General features: G+C 46.4%; 1 protein-coding gene across 4 annotated transcripts in view; it reads right to left on the reverse strand.

The window, feature by feature from the left end:
* The window catches only part of LOC147102225 (uncharacterized), a 163,060-nt gene that overhangs the window by 79,347 nt on the left and 58,770 nt on the right, over positions 1-24,943 (reverse strand). For all 4 annotated transcript variants that reach the window (XM_085964544.1, XM_085964547.1, XM_085964546.1 and 1 more), the window contains 2 exons: positions 16,623-16,734; positions 14,482-14,556 (listed from right to left, as the gene is read on the reverse strand). In XM_085964544.1, coding sequence (XP_085820670.1) covers positions 14,482-14,556; positions 16,623-16,734 — 187 coding nt within the window. The remainder of the gene's footprint in view (positions 1-14,481; positions 14,557-16,622; positions 16,735-24,943) is intronic.

Below are 24,943 nucleotides of genomic sequence, written 5' to 3' on the forward strand. Positions count from 1 at the left end.
ATCTGGACCAGGCGACTTATCCACTCTAAGCATAGCCAGTCTTTCTAGTACATCCTGTCTATCAATTTTCACCCCTTCCATTGCTTCTACCTTTTCCACTTCTACTGATATTTTGTCAGCATCCACCTCCTCAGTAAACACTGATACAAAGTACTCATCGAGTATTCTAGCCTTGCCCTGCGCCTCTAAGCATATATCACCTTCTTTGTCCCGAATAGGCCCCACCCCGCCTCTTACTACCTGCTTACTGTTTATATGCCAGTACAAGATTTTTGGGTTCCCTTTCATGTTAACCGCCATTCTATTCATATTCTCGTTTTGCCAATTTTATTTTCATCTTCACTTCCCCTCTCAACTTATTGTATTTGGTTTGGTTCTCCCTTGAAGAATTCACCTGACATTCGTCATACACCCTCTTTTTTGTTTCATCATCTTCTCAATCTCCTTCGTCATCCAAGGAGCCCTTGCTTTGGTTCCCTTACCCTTCCCTCTTGTTGGAATGTACATAGCCTGTACTTGTAACATCTCCTCCTTAAAGATCACCCATTGTTCCATTTTACCCTGGCTAAATGCTTTCGCATCCCATTGAAGTTAGCCCTATTCCAGTTTAGAAGTTACACTCTAGATTGTTCCTTGCTCCTCTTCAATGCTAATCTAAATCTTATGATACGATGATCACTCCAAGTGTTCTCCCACAGACACTTAGCCAACCTCATTCCCCAGCACCAGATCCAGCAATGCCTCCTTCCCAGTTGGGCCAAGAACATACTGGTCAAAGAAATTCTCCTGAACACATTTCAGAAATTCCTTCCCCTCCTTTCCCTTTACCCTAGCATTATCTCAATCGATATTTGGGCAATTAAAGTCCCCCTCTATAGCTCTTGCATATCTCTGCGATTTCCCTGCAGATTTGCTCCTCTACCTCCCTCTCACTATTTGGAGGCCTGTAGAATACCCCCAATAGCGTGATCATACCCTTTTTGCTCCTCAACTCTAACCAAATGGATTCTGTCCTTGTCCCCTCAAGAACATCCTCCCTTTCCAACACTACAATGCCTTCCTTAATCAGCACTGCCACCCCACCTGTCTTTTTTCCTTCCCTATCTTTTCTGAACACCTTGTACCCTTGAATATTAAGTGCCCAGTCCTCACCGTTTTTAAGCCACGTTTCCGTTATTGCCACATCATATTGCTACATGGCTAATTGTGCTTGTAGCTCACCAACCTTATTCACCACACTTTGTGCGTTTACATACATGCATTCTAAACCCATTTTTGAATTTTTCGTCGTCTTTCTTAGTCTGCTCCTATCTAATATGGTACTACTTCCGCCTCCAGCACTACCTTCCCCTCCAGTACCATCCAACACACTCACTCTTCCATGCACCCCATTCCTCCCCTCCATTCCTGATGTGCCTTCAATAACCACAAAACTAGAAGTTATAGACTTTAACAAGTTGGCTTTTAATCACTAAGATCAGAGCTAACATCTCAACACACTGACTGGCTCGCAGGATTGAGTCATACAGATCCTGGGATCTTTATGTAAGAGAAGTCAGGGGCGGAGCCAAGAGCCAAGACCTGGAATCTTCCAGGTTAGTCAGGAAAGAGGAAGTGAAACTATACACCGTGTGGGGGAGGGTAATATACATGAGTGCAAAACGAATACAGGCAAGACAAACAGGTTTCATTACATTCACCCCTTCTTTAGATTTAGTCCATCGGGGTGATGTTTCCTAAAAGTTGGTATAAGTGAGTCTGTCAGGAGGTTTTGCAGTTCTCAGTGATCGGCGCAAAGCCGGTTGGGGTGCCTCTAGGGGAGTGGATTCTGGTTCCTCCGCTGTCCGGGCCTCCGCAGTGTCTTCCAGGTTATCTGCAGTGTCCTCCAGGTTAAAGTTGGGTATTGATACCTCTGGGCGTCCTGTCTCTTTTTGGTGTAGGTCTTCCTCGGGTAGTCTCTCATCGTTCTCTCCGCTCCCCGAGGGAGCGAGGTCTTTTATGGAAACAGTGTCCTCGCGCCCGTCAGAGTATTCGATATAGGCGTACTGAGGGTTTGCATGGAGGAGCTGTACCTTTTCCACAAGGGGGTCCGTTTTATGGCCTCTCACGTGCTTCCGCAATAGTACTGTCCCCGGAGACGTCAGCCACACGGGTAGAGATATGCCCGAGGTGGATTTCCGGGGGAAAACGAACATCTTGTCGTGAGGGGTAGCGTTAGTGGCTGTACATAACAGAGACCTTATGGAGTGGAGCACGTCTGGGAGGACTTCCTGCCAGCGGGAGGTCGGAAGGCCTTTTGACTTTAAGGCTAACGTGACAGCCTTCCAAACAGTAGCATTCTCCCTTTCCACTTGCCCATTACCCTGGGGGTTGTAGCTAGTGGTTCTGCTAGTGGCTATCCCCTTTGAGAGCAAGAACTGGCGCAGTTCGTCACTCATAAATGACGTCCCCCTATCGCTGTGTATGTAGTTCGGCATGCCAAACATGCAGAATAGATTACCGAGACACTTGATGACCATGGCACTGGTCATGTCTGGGCAGGGAATGGCGAAGGGGAAGCGGGAATATTCATCGATGATATTGAGGAAGTATACGTTACGGTCGGCAGAGGGAAGGGGTCCCTTGAAGTCCAGACTTAGGCGCTCGAATGGCCGCGTGGCTTTGATAAGGTGTGCACGGTCAGGCCTGTAGAAACGAGGCTTGCATTCTGCACAGATGCGGCAGGCTCTGGTCATTGCCCTGACCTCCTTGATGGAGTGGGGCAGATTGCGGGACTTTATAAAATGGTATAGTCGGGTGACCCCTGGGTGACAGAGGTCGTTGTGGAGACTCTGTAATTTGTCCGTATGAATGCTGGCACACATTCCCCGCGATAGGGCGTCTGGGGGTTCATTAAGGGCTCCCGGCCTGTACATAATATCATAGTCGAACGTGGATAGTTCGATCCTCCACCTGAGTATTTTGTCATTCTTGATTTTCCCCCTTTGTTTGTTATTAAACATGAAAGCCACCGACCGCTGGTCGGTGAGCAGGGTGAAACGTTTGCTGGCTAGGTAGTGTCTCCAGTGCCGCACTGCCTCCACTATAGCCTGTGCCTCCTTCTCGACAGAAGAGTGCCTGATTTCAGGTCCCTGAAGGGTTCAGGAGAAGAAGGCCACAGGTCTCCCAGCCTGATTGAGGGTCGCAGCTAAAGCAAAGTCTGATGCATCGCTTTCGACTTGAAAGGGAATGCTTTCGTCCACTGCACACAGTGCAGCCCTTTCAATGTCCTGTTTGATACTGGTGAAAGCCTCCCGAGCTTCAGCTGATAGTGGGAAGGACGTCGATTTAATGAGGGGTCGGGCCTTATCAGAGTAATTGGGCACCCATTGGGCATAATACGAAAAAAATCCCAGGCACCTTTTTAAAGCTTTGGGATTGTGTGGCAGGGGCAGTTCCTTTAGGGGGCGTAATCGGTCAGGGTCCGGTCCAATTACCCCATCTTCCACCACACAGCCGAGGATACAGAGACGGGTTGTGTTGAAGACACATTTGTCTTCGTTGTAGGTTAGATTCAGCTTTAGGGCAGTTTTAAAAAATCTCGCAAGATTTAGATCGTGGTCTTGCTGGTTGTGCCCGCAGATAGTGACATTGTCCAGATAGGGGTAGGTAGCTTGTAGTTTATTCTCGTCAACCATGCGGTCCATCTCACATTGGAAGACCGAGACCCCATTTGTTACCCCGAAGGGCACTCTGAGAAAATGGTAGAGGCGTCCGTTCGCCTCAAAGGCGGTGTATGGGCGGTCCTCCATTCTAATGGGGAGCTGGTGATACGCGGATTTGAGGTCGATAGTCGAGAAGACTCGGTATTGCGCGATCTGGTTGACCATTTCTGATATGCGGGGTAAAGGGTAGGCGTCCAGCTGGGTATAAATAGTAACAGTCTGGCTGTAGTCAATTACCATCCGTTTCTTTTCGCTGTTTTTAACTATGACTACTTGGGCACGCCATGGACTGGTACTGCATTCAATAATGCCTTCCCGCAGGAGTCTGTCCACTTCCGCCTTGATAAAGTGTCTGTCTTCCAGACTGTACCGTCTACTTTTGGTCGCTATGGGCCTACAGTTCGGAGCGAGATTAGCGAATAAAGAGGGCGGGCTGATTTTTAAGGTTGATAGGCCACAGACTGTGAGTGGCGGCTGGGACCCGCCATATGCTAGCGTGGCACTTTTGTGGTGGCACTGGAAGTCCAGGCCCAAGATTACATTAACACAGAGTTCTGGCATCACGAGGAGTTTAAAATCCTTGTAGTCCGTGCCTTTTACAGTCAGTGTTACCACACAGTAGCCCAAAATGTCCGAAGTGTGCGGCTTAGCAGCCATAGCAATTCTGCTCCGTGTAGGGGTTACCGTTAATGAGTGCCGCCGTACCAGGCTAGGGTGGATAAAACTCTCGGTACTCCCACAGTCAATTAAACATTTCGTTAAATTCCCGTTTACCTGTATGTCCATCATGGATTTTGTCAACGGGTGTGGCCTAGATTGATCCACCGTGATCGAAGCCACTGTTGGGCCCTGGGCGGCTGTTGAGTCGGGAAAAGATGGCGGATCCCAAGATGGCGGCATGCACGAGGCGGTGACGGAGTTGGAAATCGGATTCCCCCTGCAGACTTTGCTAAAATGCCCCTTTTTCTTACATTTGAAGCATGTAGCGTCCTTCGCTGGGCATCGTTGTCTGGGGTGCTTGGCCTGGCCGCAGAAGTAGCATTTCGGGCCTCGAGACATTGCCGCTGTAGTAGGACTCCTGGGTGAACTTCTGTGTGGGGACTCCAGCGGTGTAGAGCTGGTCTGAGACCTGGATGGGGAAGATGGCTGATTCCAAGATGGCGGCCCGCTCGAGGCGGTGAGGGCCGCATGGCCGGAAGAATAAGAGTCAGAGTTTTTCTGGGCCACGTCCAGCGATCGCGCAGTGGCCACTGCCTTTTTTAAGTCCAGGACCTCCTTCTCCAGCAGTCTCTGCCGGATATAATTCGATTTGAGGCCCGTGATGAAGGAATCGCGGACCAATTCGTCAGAGTACACGTTGGCCGTCACGGCCTTGCAGTTACAGTCCTGGACCAAGTCCTTTAGGCCCTGTAAGAAATCGTCCATTGATTCCTCAGGTCGCTGCCTGTGTGTAGCCAGCAGATGTCTGGCGTACACTTCGTTTACTGGCCTCTGGTATTGGGCCTTCAGGATAGTGATGGCCTCCGTGTAAGAGGTGGCGTCCCGGATGAACGAATAAATCCGATGATTAACGCGAGTAGTCAGTAGACTCAGTTTATCTACCTCGCTAGCGGATGAGGCCCTCGCGAAGAGTTCGAAGCATTTCAGCCAGTGTCCAAATTGATTTGATGCTTCAGCAGAATGTGGATCCAAGTCCAGACGCTCTGGTTTTAGGAGTCGATCCATCCTAGTATTCTTTAGTGATTAAAATTGATGTGCCTTCAATAACCACAAAACTAGAAGTTATAGGCCTAGAAATTGGGTTTTGGCTTAGCCAGGGCTTTAGCGCCAGAAGTTAGTGCCGGCGCTAAGTACCCTGCGCGCGCCAAAAATTCAGTGGCGCCGCGCCCAAACGGCTGCCGGCGCTACTGAAGGGTCTTTGCGGCGGTACATCGGCGCTAACTGCCGTTTCGCGCCGCAATTCCGGCGCTGCGGCACCCGATGCGGTGCGGCAGGCTGGGGACGTGCAGGCCTCCTCCTCCCGTTAAGGAGGAGCTGCCTGCACCCGGCCGCGGCCCGCGCAAATCAGCTTAAAAATGAGCCCGGCACCTCGGACAAGTGCCGGGCTTGCATCTGTTCCGGGGGGGGGGGGGGGGGGAGAAGTCCGGGGAGGGAGCTGCGGGCAGGCGGCCGGCGGGAAAGTGGCCGGCCGCCGCGGGGCCTTTAATGCGCCGGCGCAAACTGGAGTAAGGCACCTCTGCCAGAACGTTGCTTGCGGCTGCCATGGGCGAGGCGGCCGCAACTCAATTTCGGAGTTCGGGCGGGTTACCACGGCAACCGGGACGCTGCGCACACCGATGACGTCATCGGTGCCGGCGCAGCGCTACCGGTGCAACGCCGATTTAGGGCCCCAGGGAATTTTTAAACTGGCCATAACTCTGGCGCTAGTCCCTCTAGCGCCTCAAAAGCGGCGCTAAGGCTAGTGGATTTCTAGGCCATAGACTTTAACAAGTTGGCTTTTAATCACTAAGATCAGAGCTAACATCTCAACACACTGACTGGCTCGCAGGAATGAGTCATACAGATCCTGGGATCTTTATGTAAGAGAAGTCAGGGGCGGAGCCAAGAGCCAAGACCTGGAATCTTCCAGGTTAGTCAGGAAAGAGGAAGTGAAACTATACACCGTGTGGGGGAGAGTAATATACATGAGTGCAAAACGAATACAGGCAAGACAAATAGGTTTCATTACATTCCTACATGCTAGTGCCCATCCCCCTGCCAAGCTAGTTTAAACCCTCCCCAACAGTACCAGCAAACCTCCCCACGAGAATATTGGTCCCGGCTATGTTGAGGTGTAACCTGTCTGGCTTGTACAGGTCCCACCTTCCCCAGAAATGGTCCCAATGCCTCAGGAATCTAAAGCCCTCCCTTACATAGAAACATAGAAGATAGGAGCAGGAGTAGGCCATTCGGCCCCTCGAGCCTGCTCCGCCATTCAATGAGATTATGGCTGATCATCCAAATTCAGTACCCTGTCTCTGCTTTCTCCCCATATCTCTTGATCCCTTTAGCCTTAAGAAATATATCCAACTCCTTCTTGAATATATTTAATGAATTGGCCTCTACTGCCTTCTGTGGTAGAGAATTCCACAGGTTCACCACTCTCTGGGTGAAGAAATTCCTCTCATTTCTGTCCTAAATGGCTTATGTGGTCTGCCAGTAGCTGCAGCTGGATACACTTCCCGCCCACACGGTCGTCAGGGACACAGGAAGTGTCCCTGATTTCCCACATAGCGCAGGAGGAGCATACCACGGCTGCGAGCTGCGCTGCCATGACTTACCCTTCAAATAATTCAAATTAAATTAAATCAAATGAATCCCACCAATTACACTACAGTTAAATGATATACGCAAGGGCCCTTGTTTACCAGCAGTCCCCGTTACACAACAGACCGCAGACCGCATTGCGGCGCTGGAGCTGCGAATGGATACATACTGGAGCATTCGCGATGCTGAGGACGTCGTGGATATCACGTTTAAAAAAAAGATTAAAACAACAGTAAGGAAGGTTATTAGCTCTAATGATGTGGAATCTGTATGGGCAGAGCTGAGAAATACCATGGGGCAGAAAACGTTAGTGGGAGTTGTATACAGACCCCCAAACAGTAATGCTGAGATTGGGGATGGCATTAAACGGGAAATTAGAGACGCGTGTAATAAGGGTACAGCAGTTATCATGGCTGACTTTAATCTACATATACACTGGGCTAACCAAATTAGTAACAACACTGTGGAGGAGGAATTCCTACAGTGTATACGGGATGGTTTCCTGGACCAATATATCGAGGAACCAACTAGAGATCAGGCCATCTTAGACTGGGTATTATGTAATGAGAAACGATTAATTAGCAATCTTGTTGTGCGAGGCCCTTTGGGGAGGAGTGATCATAATATGATAGAATTCTTCATTAAAATGGAGAGTGAAGTATTTGACTCAGAGACTAGGGTCCTGAATATAAATAAAGGAAACTACAATGGTAGGAGGCACGAGTTGGCTAGGATGGATTGGGGAACGTTACTTAAAGGGTTGATGGCGGATAGGCAATGGCAAACATTTAAAGATCGCATGGATGAACTACAGAATTTGTTCATCCCTGTTTGGCATTAAAATAAAACAAAAAAGGTGACTCAACCGTGGCTAACAAGGGAAATTAGGGATAGCATAAGATCCAAGGAGAGGACATATAATTTGGCCAGAAAAAGCAGCAAACCTGAGGATTAGGAGCAGTTTAGGATTCAGCAAAGGAGGACAAAGGGATTAATTAAGAGGGGGAAAATAGAATATGAGAGTAAGCTTGCAGGGAACATAAAAACTGAGTGTAAAAGCTTCTATAGATATGTGAAGAGAAAAAGATTGGTGAAGTCAAGCGTAGGTCCCTTGCAGTCAGAATCAGGGGAATTTATAATGGGGAACAAAGAAATGGCTGACCAATTAAATACATACTTTGGTTCTGTCTTCACAAAGGAGGACACAAATAACCTCCCAGAGATGTCGGGGAACATAGGGTCTAATGAGAGGGAGGAATTGAATGAAATCAGTACTTGTAAGGAAATGGCATTAGGGAAATTGACGTGATTGAAGGCTGATAAATCCCCAGGGCCTGATAATCTACATGCTAGGGTACTTAAGGAAGTGGCCCTAGAAATAGTAGATGCATTGTTGGTCATCTTCCAAAATTCTATAGACTCTGGAACAGTTCCCATGGATTGGAGGGTAGCTAACGTAACCCCACGATTTAAAAAAGGTGGTAGAGATAAAACAGGGAATTATGGACCGGTAAGTCTGACATCAGTAGTGGGGAAAATGCTAGAGTCCATTATAAAAGATGTGATAGCAGAGCACTTGGAAAACAGTGACAGGATTGGACAAAGTCAACATGGATTTACAAAAGGTAAATCGTGCTTGACTAATCTGCTGGAATTTTTTTGAGGATGTAACTGGTAGAATAGATAAGGGAGAACCAGTGGATGTGGTGTATTTGGACTTTCAGAAGGCTTTCGATAAGGTCCCGCATAAGAGATTAGCGTGCAAAGTTAAAGCACATGGGATTGGGGGTAAGGTACTGTCTTGGATAGAGAACTGGTTGGCAGACAGGAAGAAAAGAGTTGGAATAAACGGGTCTTTTTCCGAGTGGCAGGCAGTAACTAGTGGGGTACCGCAGGGATCGGTGCTAGGATCCCAGCTATTCACAATATATATATATATAGATATATATATATATATAAATGATCTAGACAAGGGAACTAGATGTAATATCTCCAAGTATGCAGACGACACAAAGCTGGGCGGCCGTGTGTGCTGTGAGGAGGATGCAGAGAAACTCCAGTATGATTTGGACAGGTTGGGTTATTGGGCAGATGCTTGGCAAATGCAGTATATTGTGGATAAATGCGAGGTTATCCACTTTGGTGGCAAAAACAGGAAGGCAGATTGTTATCTGAATGGCAATAGATTGGGAAAAGGGGAAGTGCAACAAGACCTGGGTGTCCTTGTGCACCAGTCGCTGAAGGTAAGCATGCAGGTGCAGCAGGCAGTTAAGAAGGCAAATGGTATGTTGGCCTTCATAGCAAGAGGATTCGAGTACAGGAGCACGGATGTCTTACTGCAGTTGTACAGGGCCTTGGTGAGACCACACCTTGAGTATTGTGTGCAGTTTTGGTCACCTTATCTGAGGAAGGATGTTCTTGCCATGGAGGGAGTGCAGCGAAGATTCACCAGACTGATACCTGGGATGGCAGGAATGACGTATGAAGAGAGATTGGGTCAATTAGGCTTATATTCGCTGGAGTTTAGAAGAATGAGAGGGGATCTCTTTGAAACTTATAAAATTCTAACAGGACTAGACAGACTAGATGCAGGAAGGATGTTCCCGATGGCGGGGGAGTCCAGAACCAGGGGTCACAGTCTAAGGATAAGGGGTAAGCCATTTAGGATTGAGATGAGGAGGAATTTCTTCATCCAGAGAGTGGTGAACCTGTGTAATTCTCTACCACACAAGGCAGTTGAGGCCAATTCATTAAGTATATTCAAGAAGGAGTTAGATATATTTCTTAAGGCTAAAGGGATCAAGGGATATGGGGAGAAAGCAGGGACAGGGTACTGAATTTGGCTGATCAGCCTTGATCTCATTAAATGGCGGAACAGGCTCGAGGGGCCGAATGGCCTACTCCTGCTCCTCTCTTCTATGTTTCTAAGATGAATTATGAGAGTAAGCTGGCAAGAAACATTAAAACAGATAGTAAGAGCTTCTACAGGTATATAAAAAGGAAGAGAGTAGCTAAAGTAAACATTGGTCCCTTGGAGGATGAGACTGGCGAATTAATAATGGGGAACGGGGAAATGGCAGAGACTCTGAACAAATATTTTGCAACTGTCTTGACTGTAGAAGACACTAACAACATCCCAATAATGGATAATCAAGGGGCCACAGGAAGTGGGGAATTAAAGACAATCACTATCACTAAGGAAATAGTACTCGGTAAAATAATGGGACTAAAAGATAATCTGCATCCCAGGGTCTTAAAAGAAATGGCTGCAGAGATAGTGGATGCATTGGTTGCAATATACCAAAATTCCGTGGACTCTGGAGAGGTCCCAGTGGATTGGAAAACTGCTAATGTAACACCCCTATTTAAGAAAGGAGGGAGACAGAAAGTAGGAAACTATAGACCAGTTAGCCTAACATCTGTCGTTGGGAAAATGCTGGAGTCCTTCATTAAGGAAGCAGTATCAGGGCATTTAGAAAAACAGACTGCAGTCAAACAGAGTCAGCATGGTTTTAGGAAAGGGAAATCATGTTTAACAAATTTGCTGGAGTTCTTTGAGGATGTAACAAGCAGGGTGGACAAGGGTGAGCCAGTGGATGTGGTGTATTTGGATTTCCAGAAGGCATTCGATAAGATGCCACATAAAAGGTTACTGCATAAGATAAGAGCTCACGGAGTTGGGGGTAATATATTAGCATGGATAGAGAATTGGCTAACAAACAGAAAACAGAGAGTCGGGACAAATGGGTCATTTTCTGGTTGGCAAATGGTAACTAGTGGGGTGCCACAGGGATCGGTGCTGGGGCCCCAACTATTTACAATCTACATTAATGACTTGGATGACTGGATCGAGTGTAATGTAGCCAAGTTTGCAGATGATACAAAGATGGGTGGGAAAGCAAGTTGTGCAGAGGACTCAAAGAATCTGCAAAGGGATATAGACAGGCTAGGTGAGTGGGCAAATATTTGGCAGATGGAGTATAATGTGGGAAAGTGCGAGGTTATCCACTTTGGCAGGAAAAATAAAAAAGCAAACTATTATTTAAATGGAGAGAGATTACAAAATGCTACAGTTCAGAGGGACTTGGGGGTCCTTGTGCAGCATGAAACACAAAAAGTTAGCATGCAGGTACAGCAAGTAATCAAAAAGGCAAATGGAATGTTGGCCTTTATTGCAAGGGGATTGGAGTATAAAAGCAGGGAAGTCCTGCTACAAGGTATTGGTGAGACCACACCTTGAGTACTGCGTACAGTTTTGGTCTCCTTATTTAAGGAAGGATATACTTGCATTGGAAGCAGTTCAGAGAAGGTTCACGAGGTTGATTCCTGAGATGAGGGGTTTGACTTATGAGGAAAGGTTGAGCAGGTTGGGCCTATACTCATTAGAATTTAGAAGAATGAGAGGTGATCTTATCAAAACATATAAAATACTGAGGGGGCTCGACAGGGTAGAAGCAGAGAGGATGTTTCCCCTCATGGGGAAATCTAGAACTCGGGGGCACAGTCTCAGAATAAAGGGTCATCCTTTTAGAACTGAGATGAGGAGGAACTTTTTCTCTCAGAGGGTCGTAAATTTGTGGAATTCTCTGCCCCAGAGAGCTGTGGAGGATGGGTCATTAAATACATATAAAGTGGAGATCGACACATTTTTGCAAGATAAGGGAGTGAAGGGTTATGGGGAGTGGGCTAGGAAGTGGCTTTGAGCCCAAGATCAGCCATGATCTTATTGAATGGCGGAGCAGGCTCGAGGGGCCAAATGGCCTATTCCTGCTCCTATTTCTTATGCTCTTATGTCACCTGCTCCTGTTCTCATAGCTCCAGTTTCACCTTATTTATATTGGTTACTGAATGTGCACCAGCTGAAGTAAAGCAAGTTTAAGGAAAAACAGAACATTTACTGTAAAAAAAAATTATTGTACAATACTTATGATGGACAATGATTCATAAATTGTGCCAAATCTATTTATTGTTCCAACTTAGGGTGAGACAGATGCATATCAGACATGCTGCAACACAGCTATAAATGGCAAGGCTTAGAGACACTCGGTCCTGAGAGATGGGTCAGGAGTTAATGTCATGCAAAAATGTGAATGGGATTACTAGCATAGTGCACAAATGCCCTCATGAGGAAATCTTTAGAAGGGAGAACAAGAGGTACATTAGAAATGGGATAGAATGGGAGAGAAAATAAAGATTAGCTTTAAACTTAATTTTGTTTTTAATTTTAATTCAGTGCTTCTTCTTCTTATCGTGTCCACGGACAGTCTATACATAGCCCAGCCAGAACTGGACACATTTTTGCGCCTTGTTGTTGGAAATGGAAGTGTGAGATAGCTGAATTAACACGGGTAATGTTACAAAACTGCCACGTTGCATTGCTCAGCCGAGCAGTGTCTTTTACATCACAGCGCTCCTCTGCTTCCAATTATGGGCAAGCTGGAAGCCACTCATTATTTCAGCTCCAACCACTGTCTGTGCGGAATACACAACCAGAGAAAATCACATTCAGCACAAAAACAATTCCTCTTTTCACTTCTCTTCAACTTTCTCCTGCTCCTGAGAGTGCTGAATCCTTGTTGGGGTATGGTTCACAGATACTCCATCTGCCCTCACCGTATTCTCACTTCCAGCAGGGGTTACCAGTTAGCAATCAGGACTGAGAATATACCTGGGTTTCCCCTTCCCCAGCACAGAGTGCTTAAGCCAATTACACATTCCATCTCTGCACTGGATATCAGCCATCTCAGTACACACAAGTGATTAAATCACAAATGTTGCTGGTCTGTATTTTTGAATATCACAATTCACAATTCACAATTCAAATCGCTTTATTGGCATGATAAGTTACATCTTATGTTGCCAAAGCATCAAAATACATTTATGGTTTAGCACATAAACGCAGTTCTATTCATAGTGTATAAACAGGTATATCCCTGAGTGTATAAATATACATTCGCATTGTTTATATATATTCTTTCCTTAGTTTACTGGTTGTCCCTCTGTTCATGGCAAGCTGTAACATAGTGTGCCGCCAGTGTTATACAGCTTCTCTCCTCTCCCAGTAGGAATGGGAGTTTTTGGTTGTCATTCAGATTTCTGAAATCAGGGCATATTTGTGAGAATTTTTGGTAGAAATTCTCCCTGATGCCCTGATATTTTGCACAAGCTGTGAGGAAGTGCATCTCTGTCTCCACCACTCCCTGACTGCAGTGAGAGCATATCCTGTCCTCTCTTGGCAGCCTGGTCTGCCTGTGTCTGCCTTTTTCGATCGCTAGGCTATGTTCGCTAAGTCTGTACCTTGTCAAGGTTCTTCTCAGTTTGTTATCCTTTACCATGGTCAGGTAATCAGCTATGTTGTATTGTCTGTTTAGGGCCAAGTAGCAATTGAGTTTGCTTTGGGTTTTTGTTGTTTCTGCCCAATATGTCAGATATTTTTCCTTTTGCTTAGCGACGATTGTGTTGGGTCGAATTCTTTGTGTTACCCTGTCACTGTCCTGGGGTTGGTTATTGTTAGTATTGTTAGTAGTTACTTCACTGAGTCCCAGGACTAGTTGACTGAGGGTATTCTTCTTTATGGTCAGCTCTTGGCATTTCAGGGCGTCGTAGTGATAGCAGTGGGGATTGCTCATTTGTAGGTGATTCCAAAATTTGGTGGCTCTTTTTTGGATAGTGATTATTAATGGATATTGGCCTAGTTCCGCCCTGCATGCATTGTTTACTGTTTTCCTTTGAGTCCGGAGGATACTTTTACAGAATTCTGCATGTAGGATCTCAATTGGGTGTTTGTCCCATTTTGCAAATTCTTGTTGAGTTAGCGGTCCCCATACCTCACTGCCATAGAGTGCAATTGGTTCAATTACTGATTTGAAAATTTTGAGCCAAATGCTAATTGGGATTTCTATTTGGATTGATTTTTTGATGGCATAGAAAGCCCTTCTTGCTTTCTCTTTCAGTTCATTCACAGCCAGTTTGAAGTTTCCCGTAGAACTGATTTTTAAGCCCAAGTATGTGTAGTTAGTGGTTTGTTCAATTTTGGTTGTTCCTACTGTGAAATTTATTTTGGGTCCCTGATGTTTGGATCTTTGCTGGAACACAAGGACTTTGGTTTTTTGGGGATTTATTGTCAGGGCCCAAGTCTGGCAGTACGACTCCAGCAGGTCCAGGTTTTGCTGTAGCCCCTCTTTAGTAGGTGACAGCAGAACCAGGTCGTCTGCATAGAGGAGGAATTTAACCTTGGATTCATATAGGGTGAGGCCGGGTGCTGTAGATTGTTCAAGTAGTTTTGCCAATCCATTTATGTAAATATTAAAGAGTGTCGGTGAGATTGGCGAGCCCTGCGTCACCCCCCGCCCCTGTGGGAAGTATATGTACCCACTGGACAGTCAGAGGAAGCAGGACTGTTGCTTACTGCAAGTGTGCTCACAAAAAATGTAAAACATTAATGAGACATCACCCAGCCCCCTAGGCTTACCTACAAAGAGAGTACTGATTACTGGACGGAGAATGCTTTGCAGTCCTCTCAGTAAGTCTTCCCGGGATCGGTTATCTAAACAGAAAAACAAAACAAAAAAGTCAGAATTGCTGAAACTACATTTTGTTTTTTTCCCCTTAATTTGTTCCCCTCCTCGGCTAAAGGTCCTGATTTTTGCTGAGCTAGTTACATGGGTGACACTTGCTCTTTGGTACTTTACCCAAGTGAGTGGACATAGACAGTGTCAGGAGATATTCAACTGAGGGAGTCACATAGATGTGTCTGCTCCCGTCATGGATTGTGAGCTGGTCATCTGCCTGTTATCCTGGGCTGGGCTTGGCTGCTTCCAGGAGGCTCAGTCCTATAGAGTTATGGAATCACATTGGTATCATCGCAGCTCTCTAACCCAGTGATTCTAAGATTCGTGGTTCAAGGCCTGCCCAGGTTGGGTACAGTGTGGATGGGGCAAGAAAACAGTAAACAGCACTGAATGTTTGGCTGGGAATTAGGAAGAAACCAATAGGAAAAGGTACCATAAAGAAAGACTTACATTTATATAGCACCTTTCATGACCACCGGACTTCTCAAAGCGCTTTACAGCCAATGAAGTACTTTTTGGAATGTAGTCACTGTTGTAATGTAGGAAACGTGGCAGCCAATTTGCGCACAGCAAGCTCCCACAAACTACAATGTGATAATGACCAGATAATCTGTTTTTGTTATGTTGGTTGAGGAATAAATATTGGCCAGGACACCGGGGAGAGCTCCCCTGCTGTTCTTTGAAAAAGTGCCTTGGGATCTTTTACGTCCACTTGAGAGAGCAGATGCGACCTTGGTTTAACGTCTCATCCAAAAGACGGCACCTCTGACAGTGCAGCACTCCCTCAGCACTGTACTGCAGTGTCAGCCTAGCTTTATGTGCTCAAGTACCTGGAGTGGGACTTGAACCCACAACCTTCTGACTCAGAAGCAAGTGTGCTACCAACTGAGCCACAGCTGACATAATGGCTGAGAGATACCAATAAGAATATGGGTGCATGCTCTAAGCAAATTATATTCTGAGGACAGTTGTCAAACCAGCTTGAAGTGCAGAAAGAGGGAGTGAAAATCCTGAAATTAAGTTATGGAAGTTGTGCTTGACTAAAGTGCCTTTCGATTTGGGAAGACTTAGGGGGCTAAATTCGGTTGATTGGCACTAACGGGGCGTAAATCAACTAGCGCCTGGACGTCATCGCCGTGCGCAGCGCCCCGGCTATAATACTGGGTGGTGCCCCCGACTTACCGCCGGACGCTATGTTCACCGGGGTCAGGGGAGTTTACCTGCGGCCGGGGCAGCGCCAGTTAAAGGGATGGTGGCAGGCTGCCATTTTTGTTGCTGGCCACCTGCCAGCACCTGCCCCCGCTGCTGTCCCCGGCCCACCCCGCGGGGTACCGGCTGCTCGTTTGCCGGCACTCCTGATCCCTGGTGGCCCAGCTGGGCGCCGGGACACGCTGCGCAAGGCCCCTCCCCTTTAATAAGGGGAAGGCCTGCAGTACCGTGGCACGTAGTGTCGTGATATTGGCTCGCAGTGTCCCAAGAGGGACGCAGGGCGCTTCCAGTAGTGCCCCTCCTCCCTTTCGGGGAGCTATCTGGGAAAAAATCGGCCGCAGGGGCGCTAACTTTCTCGGGGCGCTAAAATTAGCGCTACCCAATTTTTACCCCTTAATATGTTAAAGTTTGTGTTAGTGCGGTTCCTATTCAGGAGATTCAGGGTCCAGGTCTGTGTTAGCACTGTTCCTACTTGAGCAGACTACGGTACAGGTCTGTGTTTACTTGGGCGTGTGACAGCTGAGTAGATCTGCCTCAACACCCTTGGTGGAGAAAATCATCCAGGGTTTCTACTCCTTATCACCCTCCTGTGACCTCTGCTGGAAACTGGGCATAAGTGGACATCAGGTAATGATAGGATCAGGCCCAGTTACGATTCCCTTTGCAGTCAAATATTCTGCTGATATGTACTGTCTAAACTCACAGATGAGGAATTGTCATTTGGGAGAGTTATCAGAGGCAGCACCTATGGAAATATAACCCAGCAGCTTCAGGAGAGGAAGGGAGAAAAGTGGGAAAATATGTTGCATGAATCATGTGTGTTTGCCAATACCTGCTTGCTGAGCATAGATTTTTTGGATTGTTTCTGATACATCTTTGTCCTTTTCGTCAAGCAGGTTTACCACTTCTTCAAAACAATCCTCATCTACTGAACTGCTGGAGACCTGCGACATATAACGGAAGATTATACCAGACAGCTCATGCACCTGTTTAGGATCCATCGACCATGTCTATAAATAAGATGTACATCAGGTCCTAATATTTGTGAAACAAGGCGTGCATCAGATCCTGGCAGCATATCAAATATAGGGTGGTACTGTGCATCAGGTTCTGGCAAACTGCTCAGTAGCAGCTGACTAACTGACCCAGCAGTATCATGAACCTCAGTACATCAAAATGTGAAGGCTGAATATATCTCTCACTAACAGAACGCTTCCAGGACCTGTTGAATGCAGTGACATTGCTGGCCTATCTGTCCCCTTCACTGGAATGTCCCTCAACGTCTGATGCATGCAGTCCATACTTACAATATAAACAGATGGAACTGGGGCTTTAAGTAAATCACATTTCAGAACTTGTGAAGAAATCCAAATATATTGTGATTTTTAGAGGTACCGGGTGTGTGCTATGGTGATTCCATGCCTATGCGCTCAATCTAAACTGGCACTGAATCTACTACAGAACAACTCCATAATGCCTGCAACTGAGCCAATTCTGCTCCATGTAGAATTCCCTCTGACATTTTTAGTACTGATCATACATTATGAAAACTAAGAACAATGCAAAGCCTGGTCCAAGAACAAGCTTTTCTCTTCGGCTGAGATCAGATTAGGAATGGAATCTGGGCCTCTAGACCTGCATGACTCATTACCATATAGTTAATTTACCCATCAAGACATTGGATGAGTACAGATTTCACACTAATTCGTCAGGGCGCACTGAAGAGACCACAAAGACAACTGGAATGGAAATGGAAAAAATAATGAATACTCTCAAATGTTGAGCGCGCAGCATGTTGACACGGTGTAAAGGTAGAAAAATGTTCATTTCCAGGACGGACAGCCTTCAATCAATGAGTACAACAATTTAATGCCTCATGTATGTATCTGAAAAAACCGTGCTGTTTTGCATTGCTTGTGGAAGTGGCAATGAAATTCACTGAATTAACACTGAAACCTGTTCCTTATCTAACAAAAAGTCTCCAAATTTCTGTAAACTCTAAAATGCACAGACATCCACAAACATTTTACATACTAATCCCCTGAATAAATAAAATCAGAAATAATTCTGCAGTTTGCTGTTTCTGCTGTCTGGAAAGTTCAGCTAAGTATTTTCACCACTTCCTTCTTCACATCCTGTTTGTTAAGTGAGAAATACTCACTTTGCAATACCTGTAATATAATGGCAAGTGCCAGACACATTTGACAGTTAAAACTGTAAATTACCATCTGAAGCTAAGTTCATGAAGAACAAAGTTAACCTACCAAAGAGAAATTAGCAGAGGTTGAAAAATGCCTTTACACTGCCTATTTGAGTCCCTCTCCCCTTTTACTTTCAATCAGGTGCTAGTCGTGCTCAGCAGTGTAAAAATCAAATTGCTGGAGAGAGTGTAAATATGGGGACCAGCTCCCCATGTTTACCAAAACTGGAACTGGCTTCCTTAACCCACCAGCACATTTTGTGGGTCTATGATATCATCAGGTCCCCAAATATCAAGCCAGTTATATGATAGCGGTTTCCTCTCGGCTGCATTAAAACATGAGAAAGCATGAGACCGGAAATCCCCCCATAGAATCTGAAGAAGTCTTTGTGGAAGAGTACAATTACTACAAATATATATATGATTAAAATCTGACGACACCTGGTTGCCACCAATACTTTCAGGCTTTCCAGATTTTCTGAGTGTTTCAGATTCTGAATCTTAATTTTATCCATTTTTTTACTTACTTTTGGTTGTTGGTTTATACAAGCAACTGGTTTTCAAATCTGCACAAAGTGCCATTCAACTTTTCTACCCACTGACGCCCACAAAGCTGGTCAATAACATTCATCTACTCATGATTTTAATGTGCCAGGCTTGCTCAAAAAACTTGAAAGATACCCTGGCAAGTATTTTTATCCTAGCTCAGGGAGACTTTGCGATCCAGCTCTGTGATACCTGTTTCAAAACCTGCGATTAGAGTAAGGATTTGAACCCTGGTCATGAATGCTCAGCTGAGTGTCCCCTCCCAGATGCACCAGTCAAGCTCTGTTTTGGGGTGACTGTCACGACTGAGATAGATCTTCCAGCATCGGCCACCCAGGTGTGAACAGAACTCTGGGATCAGCCGTCAGTTATAGACAGTTCATATCGTGGTGATTCATCCTACTGCCAGTCTGTACTCGGCTTGCTATATAGTGTGATTCACTCTAGGAACTATTGTAACTCACCCGGGTTGGATGGGGTGGTAGCCAAGTTAAAATTGCAGCGTCCCGATTTACCACCCCATTACTGCTTGATTCCCACCCACATAAACTTGGCTTATATTCCCTTGAGTTTAGATGATTGAGGGGTAATCTAATCAAGGTGTTTAAGCTGATAAAGGGATTCAATAGAGTAGATAAGGAAAAACTATTTCCTCTGGTGGGGGAATCTAGAACAAGGGGGAATAATCTTACAGTTAGAGCTAGGCTGTTCAGGACTGCAGCAACCAGGAAGCATTTTTCCACATAAAGGGTAGTGGAAATCTGTAACTCTCTCCCCCCCCAAAAGGCTGTGGATGCTGGGGGGGTCAATTGAAATTTTCAAGACTGATATCAATATATTTTTGTTAGTTAAGAGTATCGATGGATACGGATCAAAGGCGAATAAGTGGAGTTGAAGTACAGATCGGTAATGATCTATAAAATGGCTTTGGTGGAGATGCTCTGGCTATGATCAGATAGGTAAGAGTGGAACTATGTAAGGGCAGACCCACCAAACTGGAAAAGAGAGGAGAGGCGTTGGAGGAAGATGGTTTGGTCGACCGTGTCAAAGGCTGCAGAGAGGTTGATGAGGGATAGTGCACCGTGATCACAGTCACACAGGATGTCATTTGTGACTTTGATTTGGGCTGTTTCAGTGCTGTGGCAGGGGTGGAAACCAATGTTCCCTCTAATTTTTTTTTGTACTGAGCGGGCCATGAACTCCTTTGAGTGCAATCTTTTCGTCCGTGGACAACATTTACAACAGCAACCGCTTAAAAGCATATATACAGTAATGCCATATTGCCACCCCACCATCTCAAATCATGAGACAATCAGGCAAGGTTCGACACAGGTTTAGCATAACTTCTCTGCTTTTGAATTCTATTCCTCTAGAAATTAACCCTGGTGCTTTATTTGCACTTTTATGGCCTTTTAAAGCTGCGTTGCTACTTTTAATGATTTGTGAATCTATACCCCTAGATCCCTTTGCACCTCTATCCCATTTAGATTCTTATTTTCCAAGGAGTAGGTAGCCTCCTTATTCCTCCTACCAAAATGCACCACCTCACACTTGTCTATATTGAAATTCATTTGTCATTTACATGCCCATTCTGCAAGTTTGTTTATGGTAGAATTAATTAAAAACTTGTGGTTCGTCATGTACAAACAGAATTTAAAAAAAAAATTACTTGTCAGAAATGATTGGGATATAAAAAAACTGCATAATAATGCATTAACACTTCAGAAACGTCATTTAGTTACATAGTTATGCATCGACAAACAATCCAAAAACCCAAGGTGAGCTGAAAGAGGCATATCTATTCTATCAATTAGTATTAATTTTAAAGTTTTCAACGTGTTAGCCCATCCCTTATGTCACGATAGCAATGGCTGCACAAGCAGCAGGAACAAACTTCATTGTACTCCCAATTTTTAATTTCCTATTTCAAACATTTATACCAAATCAAAATTGTACATTATCATTTTTTAAAAATTCGTTTATGGGATGTGGGCGTCGCTGGCAAGGCCAGCATTTATTGCCCATCCCTAATTGCCCTCGAGAAAGTGGTGGTGAGTTGCCTTCTTGAACCGCTGCAGTCTGTGTGGTGAAGGTACTCCCACAGTGCTGTTAGGTAGGGAGTTCCAGGATTTTGACCCAGCGATGATGAAGGATTGGTGATATACTTCTAAGTCAGGATGGTATGTGACTTGGAGGGGAACTTGGAGGTGGTGGTGTTCCCATGCGCCTGCTGCCCTTGTCCATCTAGGTAGTAGAGGTCGCGGGTTTGGGAGGTGCAGACAAAGAAGCCTTGGCGAGTTGCTGCAGTGCATCTTGTAGATGGTACACACTGCAGCCACGGTGCACCGGTGGTGGAGGGAGTGAATGTTTAAGGTGGTAGATGGGGTGCCAATCAAGCGGGCTGCTTTCTCCTGGATGGTGTCAAGTTTCTTGAGTGTTGTTGGAGCTGCACTCATCCAGGCAAGTGGAGAGTATTCCATCACACTCCTTACTTGTGCCTTGTAGATGGTAGAAAGGCTTAGGGGAGTCAGGAGGTGAGACATTCGCCGCAGAATACCCAGCCTCTGACCTGCTCTTGTTGCCACAGTATTTATGTGGCTGGTCCAGGTAAGTTTCTAGTCAATGGTGACCCCCAGGATGTTGATGGTAGGGGATTTGGCGATGGTAATGCCACTGAATGTCAAGGGGCGGTGGTTAAACTCTCGCTTGTTGGAGATAGTCATTGCCTGGCACTTCCGTGGCGCGAATGTTACCTGCCACTTATCAGCCCAAGCCTGAATGTCGTCCAGGTCTTATTGCATGCAGGCATGGACTGCTTCATTATCTGAGGAGTTGTGAATGGCACTGAACACTGTGCAGTCATCAGCGAACATCCCCATTTCTGACCTTATGTTTGAGGGAAGGTCATTGATGAAGCAGCTGAAGATGGTTGGGCCTAGGACACTGCCCTGAGGAACTCCTGCAGCAATGTCCTGGGGCTGTGATGATTGACCTTCAATCACCACAACCATCTTTCTTTGTGCTAGGTATGACTCCAGCCAGTGGCGTGTTTTCCCCCCCCGATTCCCATTGACTTCAGTTTTACTAGGGCTCTTTCATGCCACACTTGGTCAAATGCTGCCTTGATGTCAAGGGCAGTCACTCTCATCTCACCGCTGGAATTCAGCTCCTTTGTCCATGTTTGGACCAAGGCTGTAATGAGGTCGGGAGCAGAGTGGTCTTGGCGGAACCCAAACGGGGCATCAGTGAGCAGGTGCTGCTTGATAGCACTGTCGATAACACCTTCCATCACTTTGCTGATGATTGAAAGTAGACTAATGGCGTGGTAATTGGCCGGATTGCATTTGTCCTGCTTTTGTGGACAGGACATACCTGGGCAGTTTTCCACATTGTCGGATAGATGCCAGTGTTGTAACTGTACTGGAACAGTTTGGCTAGAGGCACAGCTAGTTCTGGAGCACAAGTCTTCAGCACGATAGCCGGGATGTTGTCAGGGCCCATAGCCTTTGCTGTATCCAGTACGCTGAGCCGTTTCTTGATATCACGTGGAGTGAATCGAATTGTCTGAAGACTGGCTTCTGTAATGGACCAGCCATGATCTCATTAAATGTCGGAGCAGGCTCAAGGGGCCGAATGGCCTGCTCCTGCTCCTATTTCTTATGTAAGTTTAGAGGGGATTTGAGGAGGAATTTTTTCACCCAGAGGGTGGTGGGGGTCTGGAACTCACTGACTGAAAGGGTGGTAGAGGCAGAGACCCTCATCACATTTAAAAAGTACTTGGATATGCAGTTGAAGTGCCGTAACCTACAGGGCTACGGACCAAGTGCTGGAAAGTGGGATTAGGCTGGATAGCTCTTTGTCAGCCAGCACGGACAAGATGGATCGAATGGTCTCTTTCTGTGCTGTAAATTTCTATGATTCTATGTCTCATTGCAGCTTTGACAGAAGAAATTGCTCCGAGATTTTCTTTCCCTCTTCAACGCTGTCGTTAAACTTACAACAAAAAATAATAAAATAAACTAATTCCAAACGGAGCTCAAATGAGAAAGTGAATAAAGTGGTTAAACTTCCTACGAAGGCGGTGAGGTTATCTCTCCCCAGACTTGGCGATGAGTTGGGAATCAGTTTTGGAGAAGCTGTTTCCACTTTTTCTGCTCCCGTTCCCTCCGTCTCTCACAGACTCGGAGGTACAAACGGGAGCACAAACTTTTCCCCCTCTTTCATAACATGATTTAAATAACCCTGATAAACTCTTTCAAAAAGGGGGCAATGCCTGGCAAAATTTAACTGGAACTTACCGCGGTACATTCAACATAATTTTCCCGTTTTATTTTATTTCACCACGGGCCTAAAAATTGCTTGCATTAGCCTCCTTCCAGCGGCCATTGTACATGTGCTGCACCTCCATCTTTGTTGTTCCAACGTGTGGCCGCTGCTCAGTCCCCGGGAACAGACTACACGTGCCTGCCTGGACCCTTGCCCTTCTCGCTGTCTCTCTCTCTCTCTCCCCCCAGTCTCTCTCTCTCTCCCCCCCATCTCTTCCTCTCTCTCCCCCCCAGTCTCTCTCTCTCACTCGCCCCATCTTTCTCTCTCTCACTCGCCCCATCTTTCTCTCTCTCTCTCTCTCTCTCTCTCTTGCCCCGTCTCTTTCTCTCTCTCGCCCCGTCTCTTTTTCTCTCCCTGTCTCTCTCTCTCTCTGCCCCCTTTCAATCCTCTCTCCCCCCAGCCACCAGCAAATCCAGTTTGCCCACGGAGCTGAAGAAAATGTGACCATGCTGCAAAGCCGCAACTGTTGGGTAATGCGCATGCATGGCTCAGCTTACCGCGTGCATGCGCAGAAGGCCGCAGGAATGGCGGTGTGGATAATCAGCGTTTACAGGCAGTACCTCAGGGCTCAGTGTCAGGCCTGGAGTGGGCGCCAGCTTGCAGGCACTGAAATGGGTCCAGCGCACAGGCGCCAAAGCCCGCTCCTGCGAGCCTAAAGAACGAGCCTGTGGGACGCGATTAAAAACGTCTGCGCGCTGGAGCACGCTCCAGTGGGACTGCACGGCCTGCAATACCTGGTGCGCAGCAGCTGTGCAGATTGGGGGAACAGTGGTGCAAACCCGATTGGAGGGATTCGAAAATGGAATTGCCGGGAAAATGGGCACGGATTTGGAAGGGAATAACATGTTCAAGGGGCCTTGGAAAGGAAAGGAAGGTTGGAGATGGAGCAGTAGTTTGCAAGGACAGAGGGTTGACCATTGTTTTTTGTTTGAGGAGGGGGTGATTGATGTAAGAAAAAGGAGCCTCACACATCAAGTAACTTTAAAGTAAGCTTTAAGCAACTTATAAACACACTATATACAAGAGAGGTCTTCACCATGCCTCTGGTAGAAGCCTCTTACAATACTGAATAGTTCAGTATTTATACCAGTCCAACAGGAAGTGACATATGACAGGAAGTGATGTATGTACCAAGTTCATAGTTCACAGTTCACAGGAAGTGATGACATAACTTCCCAGAAGTTATTATTATTATCACATTCTTCCCTCCTGCAGGATTAGAAGGCTGTGGTCTTCCTTTTGTTCTGCAGCCGCTGAACGAGGAAGAGTCGCACCCGTTTGGGTTCCCGTCGTAGAGGGTCGCTGGTCCGCTTACATGCGGTTGGCCATTGGTCAGAGTCTGTGTGGCCTGGATTACCCTGTGCAGGGTCGGGGAGATCATGGCTTCGTGTACGAGCCCCAATAGGTTCAAAGTCGGTCTGCCTCTGTTCAGAGGGAGGTGCAGAGCTGGTCTGTGGCGGATCAGTACTTTCGTGCGCGGTACTGACTGGGAGGGTCGCAACTTTGAGTACGGGGTTCTACCGGCACCAAGCTAGTTGGTGTCTGATCAGGATCCTGGAGAGGGGTACCCGATAGGTCCCAAGAGTTTCCTGGTGAAATGCCATCACCCGATGTCCCACTAGGTCCTGGTGGGCAGGGAGCCAGATCCCGTAATGATACGGTAGATTCTCGGCCGTCGGAATATCGTATGTTTGCATAGGTGGGGTTGGCATCGGTTAGTTCGACCTCGTCTACGAGAGGGTCATTTTTAGACGTCCGAACGTATCTTCGGAGTAATACAGGTCCAGGGTAGTTAGCCATGACAGGAGTGATGTCCCATGAGATGAGCGACGCTGGAATCCAAAGGACCGCTCATGAGGTGTAGTATTTGTGGCTGTAGAAAGCAGGGACCGTATAGAGTGCAATACATCCGGAAGCACTGCTTCCCATTGCTGGTCTGGTAGGCCCCGAGATCTTAAAGCGAGACGTACGGAATTCCAGATGATACCGTTATACCTCTCTACCTGCCCATTTCCGATGGGATGGTATGGTGTTGTTTTGCTTGTAGCAATTCCCCGTTCTGAGAGGTAGTCCTCGAGTTC

The sequence above is a fragment of the Somniosus microcephalus genome, chromosome 22, assembly GCF_052327205.1.
Source record: "Somniosus microcephalus isolate GS21.2 chromosome 22, FLI_Smic_1.0, whole genome shotgun sequence".
NCBI classification, from domain to species: domain Eukaryota; kingdom Metazoa; phylum Chordata; class Chondrichthyes; order Squaliformes; family Somniosidae; genus Somniosus; species Somniosus microcephalus.